Below are 13,316 nucleotides of genomic sequence, written 5' to 3' on the forward strand. Positions count from 1 at the left end.
AGAATACTAGTTACAACAAGGTATTTACAGAAAGCAGAGCAAGGAAACAAATTACAGGAGCTACAAAATGTTTATGTATATTAGTATTCATTTCAGATACCTCTTACATTTTAAAATATAAAACTGATACCTTATTGTTAAGTAAAATCAGAATAATGGCCTAAGGGTTTTTAATGTAACAACATAACAAAAAGAAACCAAAATGCAGTATTTGCTACATCTAAGAGACGAGCTGCATTAGAATTCTTGGACATTTCACAGTGAGTTTTCTGTAGCCAGGATTATTGGTTATTCGGTGGCCAGTTAAACTTGCCTTCTCTGTAGACAAATTTTCTTTCAATCTTTTGTGTTCAAGACAAATTTTTACTGAGGAACATATTCAAAATTATTTAAACCTATAAACTGTTGAATAATTGACCCTGTAAACCACTGTCCCCCTTTGGCTGTGGCTTGCATGCAATGCTCTGTCCAAATAAGGATATTATTTATACTATGTCCCTCAGTCCTGCCTAACATCAAAAATGATATTTCAAATTCAGGGCTCCATGCCAAGCACTTGTGTGTGTTTTTAATTATTGGGAACATGCCTGCCTTCTGTTTTCATTTCCTGACGTTAATGGAGATCAGTTGTAGCTCAATTACAAGCACAGCTACTCACTTGGATTGGCTCAGTGTAATGCCCATCAGAGTAACTGGGATCAGAGGAGACTTTTCAAAATGCTCAGGGTAAACAAGAAGGGCAAATTATATCAGTGATAATTGGTAAGTGCACTGGGACTCATACAACAGACTCTGTCAACTAAAGGCCTTATCTTTACTGGGAATTTCAACTATGGGTGGTTGGCCACCCATCTAGCTGAACCAATGTAAGCCACAATTTGCCCTGATGCACCACAGTCTTGCTTGAAATGGGAGTAATTTCACTCGTGTAAGCTATGATTTATAGCAGCTTTGCTTGTCTACACTATGGCATTACCCTGCTTCATCTATATCAACAGTTGTAACCAGGGCAAATCTCAGTATAGCAACCACACAAGATAGTTCCTTTTACAAGTGTAAATAGAGTCTCTCTCTCTTTCATTCTCTCTCCACTTTCCTAGTACACCTGTCTGTTAAATATGGCACAGGATTAACTACATCCTTTGCCCATTACTAGTTACACACCAGACAGAGAGGTCTGTCTTAACTTAAACTGGCTGAAGTGCTAACATACTGCAACAGTGAATAATAATGATCACAAGGAAAATGAAAAACACCAGGCTAAATTGATTTAAGACCACAACTGCTCAAACTAAGGCAATCCAAACATATGCATCTTCCTGCAGATTTTAAGAGTTCTTTCTCTGCAAACACTGTTGTTATCTTTCCCAAGGCACACTTGGTTAATAAAACTGGACATACAAATGACGAAAAAACACTCCGCACATTTTATTTTCTGCTTGATCAATATCCAATGGCCATAACCGATTATTTACATTTAGCAGTTTCTCTCCAGTTCTCTGTCAGTCTGATCCAGAGGAAAATAGCACCTGTTTTGCTCAGTTGAGGCGCCTGAAATTCAAAAGGCTGGAAGTACATTCACAGGAACAAGCTGCATCGTATTTCCAGGAAGCAGGGGCCCCTCTTACTGAAATATGACATCTTTTCTAGGGTACTGGCAGTGTGGGAACCCTGTGTAAGATGTACACAGTCTCCAGCACTTAGAAGTAATACTTTACATTCCATTTAAACAAAATGTTTAATTCTTAAACAAGTTCTTTTTAGGATCGATAACTAAGCCCATAATAATAATAATAAAGCAGGGCAAGACTTCCAAAAACACAGTCTCAGATATTGACCATCATCCAGGGTCTCAAATAAGATCATTCCTCAGTAAACTGGTCATCACAGCAAAAGGCTCTGCTCTTCCAACTGAAATTTAAAAGCTGTTTTCAAGCACTGTATATGCTTTGTTTATTCATACATACCCAGAAGTGTTTCCCAGAGTCAGTTCTGAATTTGATCGTCAAGATAACTCAAAGTCTGAGCAAAATTCCTACAGTTTCCCTAAACTCAACCCCAAACCTTATGATCTGAAAACTTATTTCCTATTAAGTGGGGTTAAGATTAAAAAAAAATGTGGTTCTTTTTTAAATGAACAGTGGTTTATCAAAAAAATAATCCATGTAATCTCACATCCAGCATCATCGCAAGGATACAGGAAATGTAACATTGCATATTTCTAAGCAAGAGCTATAAAGTGACATTACTAAAATTATGAATTCATTAACAAATGAGGAACAATGAGCACACACACAAATACAGTGATGTGAGAAAAATACATAACTGGACTGTAGTCTCCAACTGGTGTAAGCTCTTCTTTAGATGAGGGATATTACATGTAAAATATCCCATGGATTTCTATTTACAATTTAGTTGACTTAAACATGGTGACATGAAATTTGATCCTCATTCAGCCAAACAGCGCACACCATTTTCCAGAGATCTGCCAAGAGTCACTCTAAGGTTAACAGACACCATGACCTCCTCTCTCCTGACATACTGCAGAACAGCTAACGTTCATGGAGAAATCCATTTTGCAGTGTTTTTAGTATAGGGTTGATCTGCAAAATTAAACTCTTAATACTTTGCTCTGTTTTTCTCCATGCAAACAAAGGGCCTCTTCTCTGAGCTGAATCCAAATCAGAGAGGCTAGGGATTTTACAAAGCTAACAAACCCAGGCTCCTTCTCAGACTTTTAATAAAATGACAATCACAGTGAGCAAAATTCTGTTCTCGGATCCATGTGGATAGGAAGAGCAGACAGTGAGATCTGAGAATGTAGCAGGATCAGAATGTTTGGAGTTTAAATCCACACTGAGGATGCAAGTGAAGAATTTTGGCCCTTAGCTGGAGGATTCCCTTCCCTCTTGCTCACTCGATCTCTCTATTGCTCTCGGGTTGGGGGGTGGGGGGGAAGCTTGCTAAAATAAAAATCCAACTTGAGAGTTCAAAAACGAAAAGGTTTCATTTCTGTCAATGCTATTCAGTCTGTCAGAGGCTGACTGCACCTGTTCTTCAGCAGCTGTAAAAAACAGGTGCAGATCCGTATTATCCAGTTTTTTTCTCAAGTGTCTTGACTACATGTCCACATTATGGCTGCTGTCATAAGGACAGTTTCTAAAAGCACTGTGCAACAGTAGAGACCTTGGATAATAGCAAGGAGAAATATCGTTCATGTCTGTTAATTTGGTAAAAGGAACTGATAGCCGCCCAGCTAGCAGCTTGTTAAGTCAGTGGTTCTCAAACTTTTGTACTGGTGCCCCCTTTCACATAGCAAGCCTCTGAGTATGACCCCCCCTCTTATAAATTAAAAACACTTTTTTATATTTAAAACCATTATAAATGCTGGAGGCGAAGCGGGGTTTGGGGTGGAGGCTGACAGCTCACGACCCCCCACGTAATAACCTCGCGACCCCCTGAGGGGTCCCGACCCCCAGTCTGAGAACCCCTCTGATAAGTGCTACATGTTAAATGCCTGAAACAGATCTCTTCTGTGGTGCTGTCTTGGCATTACAGCAGTTTCTATAATGTGAAGAGTTAATTTTAAAAAAGAAAAAAAAAGTCCTTATTTTTGCTGCCTTTTGGTAAAATTAAACTCATTTTCTAGCAAATTTTCATAGGGCCATAACTAAATCACATGCATTTTAACGTGTGTGGGTTGCTTGCTTGTGTTTGTTTGAGGGTTTTTTTGTTCTACCTCTGTACATATTTAGTTTCCCAAATATTTAATCTGAAAACTTTCCTACTGAAGTAAATATGAGCTGGCGTGTTACTGGACCACCACACTCTGGGATCCGGACATCTGGAACTAGAGCAATTTGCTGAGCTAAATACAGGGGCAGGAGCTATATATACAGAACTGACTAGGAAGTCCAGACTTCAGAAACAGGTGATGGAACTGCTACCATTTTTCAGGAAAGAGGAGACTAACTTAGCTATAACAGACCTTTCCTGGCTGACCCCCACAATCTCTCTAGGAATGGCTCTGTGGTCCCATGCCCACCTAGAGTGAAGTGGCTGCTAGGGAATGACGGAGGACCTTGTTTTATCACGTCGAACTGGAAAGAGTGACTAGTGCTGAGTGAATAGAGTGCAAGGTTCAAAATCTTGGCCTCTTTTAGTGCCTGGGTTCCTCTGGGAAGCAACTGGCTTGTTTGCAAACTGGAACATTCAGGAGGGAGGTTTTTGTTTGTTTGTTTGTTTTTCATTCAACTTTCTAAACAAAAATATATAATTTGGTTATTAATTTTTTGGCAGTGAACAAATTATTTTTTGAAACAAAATAGTTTTTGTTCTCTTTTTTTTCGAATAACCGTAAGACAAGTTTTGTCATTCAGCCTCTCAGCTTCTTTTTAGCATGCCCCTCCCAGGAGCCTCTTTTTTTGTTTTTGTTTTCCCTTTGGTGTCACATTGACATACATTTTACAGCATTAAAAAGGGGACTTTAAAAAACCCACAAAGGCTCAACATCCTCATCCTTTCCTCCCCCCCCTCCCCCAGTCCCTTGGAGGTCAAATCAGTTTCCTGACTTCAATTTAAAAAAAGGCAATTATGGCACAAAAGAATGGAAATTAAATTAAAAAAAATCAAATTTATAAATATTCTTCCACTGTACACATTTTCACAGCCCCACCCCATTCATTTTTATTCACATTTTCTTTTTTTAAATTCCCACCCCTATTTATTTTTAACATCATAAAATATATTTTAATCTTTGTTCATATTTAAAAATATTTACAGTAAAAGACAAGTTCCTTCTATTAAGGTCATGAGGAGTCTGTACAAGGAGACGGTGGAGGGGGGTAGAGGTGAAAGTAACTTCGCTCTGTGGCAGGAGATGGAGGGCAGCTTTCTTCTGCCGACATGTACTGGCTGCGAGGCGTGGGGGGAGGGGGATAAGGATCTGAGTCTGAATTTAGATCTATGTAGTATTTGTTGGCCTTCCACCGGCTTGTGGTGTAGTCACTGTCGCACACATCTGTGCTGCATGGTGTCGTGGGCGGAGCTATTCCTCGTATAAGGTAGGGTCTGAAAAGTTAACAGCTCAGTGTTAGTAGTGTTCAAATGCCTTAAAAAAAATACTTTGCATGAATTTTAAATGCAGGTGAAAGGTGCTGGAGTGAAGACCTCCAAAGCACAGGTGTTACAGATGGGATTTTCAAAGGAGCATCAGGGAATTAGGTGCCACAAACTAGAACCACTTCTCTTGTTTTACACAGGGTGCTGAACTGTCATCAGGTGATACAGTCTATTTTGGCTGGATTATAATCAGCAACCTAGCAGTGAAAAGCTCTAGACCCCATTTCTACTGCCTCAACTAATCACTCACAGAATGTTTTCATTTTTCAGAAATGAACAAATAAAGTGGATGTTTGATATAGTAACAAGAGTAACCACGGTCTGACATGCCATTTGATCAAAGAGGGAAAAAAACAACCCCTTTTTCTCCTTTAAAAGATAAAGCTTTGAACAAGATTGGTTTTTTTCCTAGGCACAAAACCAAAGAGACCTCAACCTAAGAAAATGCCAAGCTTTCCATTTGATCAGTACCTGTAAGATCTTGTTGTTGAAGGAATGTTTGAGGAATAGAACATCTCTGTGTTATATAAAGAGCGATCAGTGGCTGGGGAAGGAGGTGGGTTCAAAATCTGTGGATGTTAAGAACAAATAAGGCAGAGGTTCAGTTTAACTCATTATGGAACAATACTTAGAAAGACAGTGAAAAACAGTATAAAAATATCTCCCATAGGTTGCTATTATCTCACCCATAGTCTAGCCTTCTCTCCTTGTTTTTACATGTAGCTTCATAAGGATTCATAGATTTTTTTTTTTAAGGCCAGAAGGGTTCACTGTGATCTTCTAGCCTAGACATAGCACACAGACCACAGAATTTCAGCCACTGATTCCTGCAGCGGAGGGAGTTACAGTTCCCTACTACTTAAATGAGAGGTTAAGTGCCTTGTCCAGTGTTACACAGAAAAGCTATGATGGAGCCGGGAACTGAACCCAGTTTTCCAGTCTCCCCACCTCGTGCCTTCAAGAGCTTTCTTTATTTATGAACATAAAGACAGATCTCTTCCTTGTCAGACTTGGAGCCTCCTCCACCCCAACCCTTACCCTGTCCCAATCAATGCCACATCCAGAAGCTTGAGTTCCTTTACTACGACTGGTTCACTCCATGTTTTCCCGGTAACTTTTTTTACTACTCTTTTTAAATCACACCAGTTTGACAAGGTCAGCAATGCAAAGAAGCTATTAGCCATGAATGCTTAAAATCTCCCCCATCCTGCACCCAAAAAAATGACTAATTAATTGTTGGCAGCCCTTAAGAAAATAGCATTGATTATGCTTCAAGTTTAAGTGGAAACTTGCAGTGGAAATCCCCACCCCACCCTCCCTCCCCATTTTTGTTTTTTAAATATTCCAGTCTATTCATTTTTAGAGGGGAACAAAGTGAGCAGTAACACTTCATGTATTTCATGTTCTTTCTAGCACAGTTCAATTGAACAACAATAGTAATGGGTACATCCTTGCCTCCCAGTGGAGTGACATGCATAAATCACTGATCAGCAAGATGGGAATGTGCCGCTAGGTATTCATTACCATCTTCGATATACACCCAATTCCTCCTCCCCCGCTGTCAGGGGAAAGAGAAATATGATCTTCAGCACTAATAAAACACAGATAAAACGATAACGCTTTGTGCCTTTCATCCAAGGATCTGAAGAGGATTTATAAATACAGTGTTAAGCCTCCACACCCTTATAAAGTAGATAAGGGATCACTTCAGTCACCACTAAAATACAGCTACTTCTGGGGTAAAAGGAAGCAGTTCTTTAGCACTGCACCACAGGGAGATGAGGAATGATGTATCCACTGAAACGGCACGTTTTATTCGAGCAGGAGTTTGATTAACATCTGTATTCTTATTAAAAATGCCAAAGGAACTTTAATTATCACAAGTGACCAGGACCTCAGTTTTATGCTGCATCTGAAAAATTGCACTTCTACCAGCACAGTGGTCTCAACGTTGAGCTGTGGTATTTCATCAGTATTAACTCAGGGGGAAAGCACCACCATAACACTTCCACACTAACCCTACCAACAGACTTGGTAGCAGGAAGGGAGAAAAGACCCAGCCCTATGGAGCTCCACACAATTACATCTTAAGGCATGATGAACGATTGCCCAAGAGTACCCTCTGGGAATGCTTAGCAAGAAAGGAACAGACACACCAAGAGCAGCTCCATGTACTCCTACTAGAGTTATCAGCTGAGCCAACAACACTTCACAATTCATATTAAAGACAGCAGATCTCACTGATGTTAGCTTTGATGCCTGTGGCCAGATCCTCAACTGCTGTAAATTGGCCTCGCCCCATTGACTTCAATGGAACTATGCTGATTTGCACCAGATGAAGATCTGGCCCCGATCTTTATCGATTGCCAGGAGAACATCCATCAACACCTCTCATGTGTCTGTGCCGTAGCCAGAATAACTAGGAAGACGACCAGAGACAGCTAGAAGCTCAGAGTTGTCGTGCCACGGCCTCTCTCTATAATTTTAAACTAAAACTGGAGGATTAGCTACCAGATCATAACTGGCCAGAGAGTCAGGGTCAAGTGATGGTTTACTGAGTAAAGGCTTCACAACAGCTTCCTTAAGAGAATCTGGCATGCAGCCTTCCCCAAGGGAGACACTCAGTCTCCCCCAGCCATGAACCCTGATGTTCCCCACAGGCCTTCACAGACGTGGGTCTGAAGGAGGTGGTGTGTAACAAAGGATCCCCAGCACCTCAATACTTTAGTGAGGAGCACTGGCCTAACTCAACCAGATATTACCTTACATTTATCCCCTCTGTGCTCATAAAACCAGGCATCCTGGCCCAAATCCACTCGATTTTTTCCTCCCTGCAACTGGAAATTTCTTTGTGTCTGGAGGTACTTGAATCAGGTACCAAGTGAAGGCAGCTTGGATCGACTAAAATGGCCACAGCTCAAAACAAATCCAGACAATATGGTGGAGGCAAAGTACCTCTTGCTGGCCTCTCTTTGTGCTGCAGCATAATGGGTTTTTGGAGCAGTTAATCTGTCTGTGACTTCAGTGAACAGGCTCACTAGCTATCTTCCTGCTTCATAGAATTAATGAAACCCAAACTAACACAGTGCGACTCTTTGGTCCCATTTAGTGGCTAGGCTGAACATAGAAGTTTATGAGTTTGCCACAGCCTCCAAGCTAATGTAGCTGGTCCATTAGCTCAAGCAGTAAAGGTTCAGATTTTATATCCCGAGAACCTGTTCTATCCCTGCAGATGACTCAACCGAGGTCTATGTTACAAGTGGTGGTTTGCATGGGGAGCTCAGTTGTTGTGGACCTCTGTGTTAGTGGGAGGTACACAAAGAGCTGCATGATCTGCTCTGATTGATGTCTTGTTTAGGCAGAGCTTGCATTGTGACTGGAGCAGAGCTGAGTAGTGTAGGAGAATACAACCACTAATTTTTTTGTCCAGTCTGCCCCTGCTAGCTAGTGGCAATTTAAATGTTAGCACTGTTCAGTATATCGCTGCTGATCATTTTAGCAGAAGTGCCCACCAACTCTGAAATGACATGGAGAGACTGGGATCAGCAGCAAAGCTTAAAGCACACCACACTTCTTCCCCTCTCCACTCATCAGATCTCTGGCCATAACTCTTCATCCCCAGTGCTTCAAATATCAGACCTGTGTTTGCAGATTATCTGTTTAATGCTTTTTAAGTGGCCTCAATTAACACAGCAAAAGATAACAACAAAGTAGGAACAATTAGAGCCTGACTACACACAGGTTTTGTATTGCTCCAACTATATCTGTTTTGAAATAGATATATTTAAAGTGGTACAATCCCTGAAGTTAGAAGAATGAGCTATGCCAATATAAGCACCTTTATGCCTATATAACTTTATCCACACTAGAGGCCTTCAACTGTATCAATTTCTAAACTGGTTTCAGAGTAGCAACGATGTTAGTCTGTATCCGTAAAAAGAAAAGGATAACTTGTGGCACCTTAGAGACTAACAAATTTATTAGAGCATAAGCTTTTGTGAGCTACAGCTCACTTCATCAGATGCATACCATATAGTTACAGCAATATAAAACCTGTTCACAGACCAGTTCTTAGGCTTCCTTGCTCATTTAGATTTACATATGTAAACGATTTACATTTTTAATCAGTAGCTGACACCCATGTGTGCACCATTTATCTACCATAAAGTTGACCAGCAAATCCTGCTGGTTTTCTTTCCTCCACTAATATTGAATTAAAAGGGCTGCTATGTTGGAGTTCCAAATATCTTTACAGACTCTTGACTCACTCCTTTGTTGGCCTAGTGAGTGACGAATGAGGAAAAGAAATCAAACCAAGGTTTTCTATATTGCAGGAACCAACAGACAGTTCAGTTGTATTCACAATTTTCCCTCACCCACCTACCCCCTTAAAAATTAAGAAATAAGATTATAGTTAGTGCTAGACACAAGAACAATATATACTGGCTTCCAAATTCTTTTTGATTTATTATAACGTATTACCTGTTTATATGTAAACTTGTGTACACCCCTCTCCCTTTACATACTAATTTGGCTCTCGACTGTAGTATTGGACCATCTTAATCATATTTGTCAAAGTCCTTCTAATGCTTATAGAGGCTGGCTCTGAAAGCTCATGTACACAGAAGAGTAAATGTATGTATTGCTTGCTCAGTGATGCTGAGAAGCAGCAAAACAACTGTACAAAAAGATGTTGGTGCAAATAACCTCCTCTGCATCCCTCTCCCATAAGTCACCAATGCCCCTTCCTCATTGGGTTTTATCATGCATCTCTCCCTTTTCATTTCCTAACCTCTACAGGCTTATTTCCTAACTTATGGAAATTTGGTTTAGGGACTAAGAATCTCATTTTCCAGCAGGGAAATCATGTAAATCCAGAACCAGACACCTGAAAAACCACAAAACATTTTAAGCTTCAGCGACATACAGTGGTGCCACTTTGTTTTTCTGGTGCTTGCATTTGGTTTTCTGAATTGAAGTTGAACACTTCGGATAAATAGCGAGCCAAGCTTAGTTTTTGAGTGTTTTCTTCCACCCGGCTGTGTTTTGTTTGTTTTCTCACTCCTGTGCATGCTTGTGGGATTATGAAGTGCCAAACATCATCAGGTCAGTGAAAGAGTTCACCAGAGACAGAGGACCAGATATTTACAAGTACTCGGGTGGTAAGAACACCCATACAAAAAAAAAATGCACAGGAATGTCCTGGAAGAGCATCTTTTTAATAATAAAGATAAAGGTAAAGCCCACGAGCACGATGCAATGCTCACTGGAATACATGGAAGCCATTCTATTGAATTCAGTGAGCATTGGATTTCCCCACTGCTAAATGACATGATCCAAGACGGTCTTTATTAGCATTTCTCTAATAGCACAAGTTTTAATCTGTCCATTTTTTGGACAGAAATGGGAGGCCCTTTATCTCCTGTTGGACACATTTTCAAGACTTACCTGTGGGTAGAAAGTGGCTTTAGTGCTGGACGAACTACTAGAAGAGGCTCCAGTAACATGGTTTCTGTCATACAGAGGGGCACCGCTACTTCCTCCCATGAGGCTCATGGAGCTAATCATAGACTTTCCACAAGAGATGCCTGCATGGAACCAGAACAAGACAGGGATACACAATTAGGTAACTACAATCTTATCTGCCATTGTATTGGAGCCAGATCCTCAGCTGATGTGAATCAATGTAGCTCCATTAGCCCTCATTGTCTGAGAAAGTAGTCTTGTTAATTTAAAGCTCATTTACTTTCCTTATTAAGAACAAAATCTTTCTTCTGCTACCAGCCGAGAGTACAACTCCATTTTATAGCTTCCTCTTCAAGTCTTCTTGCCAATGCATGGATTATTTGGTTCATGAGCCTCTACTTTGAAAGTTACAATGTCACAATCCAAAGTCACAACATTAAAATAAATTAATTTAATGTATCACTCACTGTTGCATTGAGCTAGTGACTGACAGCAGCTGGACAATAAAGGAGTCTCCCCATGAGGGCTGGTCAAAACTTTTCTGTTTAAATTGTTTTTTTGACCAAAAATTGGGTTTTTGAAGACATTTTTTTGCAAGAAGCATCTGCTTTCTACAGAAGATTTCAGTATTTCATAGAGAAAATAAAAGCTTGACAACCAAAAGATTTCCATTTTGGATATTTTGCCCCAAAAGCCACATTTTCCATGAAAAATATTTACAAAAGCAATTCCCCCCCCCCCCCCCAGTTTTGTCAACATTTTCCATGGGGGAAAAAAAATTCTGATCAGGTTTTGTCTCCATAAAAACTCAGAGGACAGTTTTCATAATGGGTATATGGTACAATATCAGCCTCTTTGATGATCAGGAAAACATTTGGTTTAGAAGTTATTTGGGAAGGTTTTGCCATCCATGAAGTACCCATGGAAAACATGGTGTTTCATTCATAGAGATGCAGCCCACACAACTTACATTATTTTTACAATCAATCATATCTGGTGGCACGTAGCCCTTTTGGAGCTGTCGTGCTCTCACAGCCCATGCTTCCTTCTTCCTGCATAGTTCCAACATCTAGAGGCAGATTCTCCATTGGTATAAATGGTCATAGCACCACTGGCTTCAATGGAGCCAGGAATTAAACCTAGGGGTATGTCTTCACTGAAGAGTTTGCCTAGGTGATTAGCACCTGGGTCTGAACACTTGGGTTTGCCTATTCCAGGTATAAGCAGTCACACTGCAAAGCCATATCTAATTTACTGTGTCCTCATTGGGGCAGCATTCGCCTGTCTCTTTAGAGGGCTTCTGGGGGCATATCCTGCAGTTCTGCGTGCTCTTGTGAGCTCAGCAGCTCTGCTGTTCTTTCACAGTGAATTGTGGAAAAACTTGTCTGTCCTTCTGGGGATCCAGGGCAATCGTGGGAAGGCATTAGAGGGTTATCAGCACTCAAGTGATTTAGGCCGAGTCCTCACTGCAAAGCGGGTGGGTTATCAGTCTGAGTGGGGTGGCGCCTGGGCTCTAACCTACACCCCCAGCTGGTCCAGCTAGCCCTGGGTTAAATACCATCAAACTTGGGTAAGAGCGTTGTAGAGGCAACACCCAAGAACATACCCATGACCTCCATAGTAACTATTAAGGGGAAGATTTAAAAAAATAAAAAATTAGGCACCTCATGGAATTTTCAAAAGCACCAAAGTGTCTAACTTCCACTGAAAGAAACCTATCTGCATCTTTTGGCACCCGAAAACATTTGCAAATGTGGCCCAATGGGCAGATAAGCACCGAAGTCCCACTGAAAGTCAAAGGACGTTCGACATCTAACTTGCTTTGGTGCCTACAAAAAACAGCCCCATAGTTAGTATCCTGTGAAAATAAAATCCAGGTAACATAATAGTGCTGATGAAATGCAGGGTCCTTACCGTCCTTACCAGTAAAAGTGCCATGCTGAGAACTCCCTGGAGCTATAAAATTAAGAGGCACATGAGGGGTTCCGCTGACATATTCATGTGGAAAAGGTCCATTGGGTCCAGCATAGCGCTGACATACCACTCGCTGGCAAACAAAATACATTCCTCCCATGACCAAAAGGGACAGTATGATACCAATGACTGGTCCAATAGCACTAACGTGGGGTTGAGGTTCATCTGAGGATGTGTTTTTTTCTGAAAAAAAAAGAAAAAAAAATCATTACATTGATGTATATGATGCTGCTCCGGAAAAACCTCCATACTTGCTCCTAAAACCCCGGGCCAGGGGGAACAAGATAGATTGATCATAGAATCATTCACACAATGCACTATGCAAATAATTACATTACACTCTCTCACTCACAGAGTCCCTCAGGCCTTCTACATTCTGAATTATCGAGCAAGATTTTACGTCTCCTCTCCTCCACATATAGTGATTAGGGACCTTCTGACCTCACCTACACTCTGCCCTCTAAAAATGTACCAGAAGCCACTTCTAACTAATTTTTAAAACGGACTAAATTTCAAGCTGAACGAATTCCTTTAAAACATGAGACTTTTTCGCTGTTGGAACAGCTTTGCCCACCATCCCAAAATATGTGACTTTCTGACTGAAATAGCCAATACACTAAAATGTATTAATCGGTATCATTAACTTTCAGAATTAACAATGTGTTCTCGAGACAATGGCGGGGCACTCCACATCTCTCCTTAAATGAATCCTGCACTGGGTCACATCATTGAGTCAAAGACCTATGGCCAGATCT

General features: G+C 40.7%; 1 protein-coding gene across 2 annotated transcripts in view; it reads right to left on the reverse strand.

The window, feature by feature from the left end:
• Positions 1 to 1,409: 1,409 nt before the first annotated feature.
• LRP5 (LDL receptor related protein 5) overlaps positions 1,410 to 13,316 on the reverse strand; it is a 248,458-nt gene continuing 236,551 nt past the window's right edge. Inside the window, exons 20-23 of one of the 2 annotated variants that reach the window (XM_073347077.2) lie at positions 12,511 to 12,744; positions 10,570 to 10,709; positions 5,593 to 5,690; positions 1,410 to 5,070 (exon numbers count right to left, since the gene is read on the reverse strand). In XM_073347077.2, the coding sequence (XP_073203178.1) occupies positions 4,809 to 5,070; positions 5,593 to 5,690; positions 10,570 to 10,709; positions 12,511 to 12,744 (734 nt within the window). In that variant the 3' untranslated portion in view covers positions 1,410 to 4,808. Of the gene's footprint in view, positions 5,071 to 5,592; positions 5,691 to 10,569; positions 10,710 to 12,501; positions 12,745 to 13,316 lie in introns of both variants that reach the window. The other variant, XM_073347076.2, reaches the window with a different exon arrangement.

Source organism: Lepidochelys kempii, chromosome 6, assembly GCF_965140285.1.
Source record: "Lepidochelys kempii isolate rLepKem1 chromosome 6, rLepKem1.hap1, whole genome shotgun sequence".
Classification (NCBI taxonomy): Eukaryota; Metazoa; Chordata; order Testudines; family Cheloniidae; genus Lepidochelys; species Lepidochelys kempii.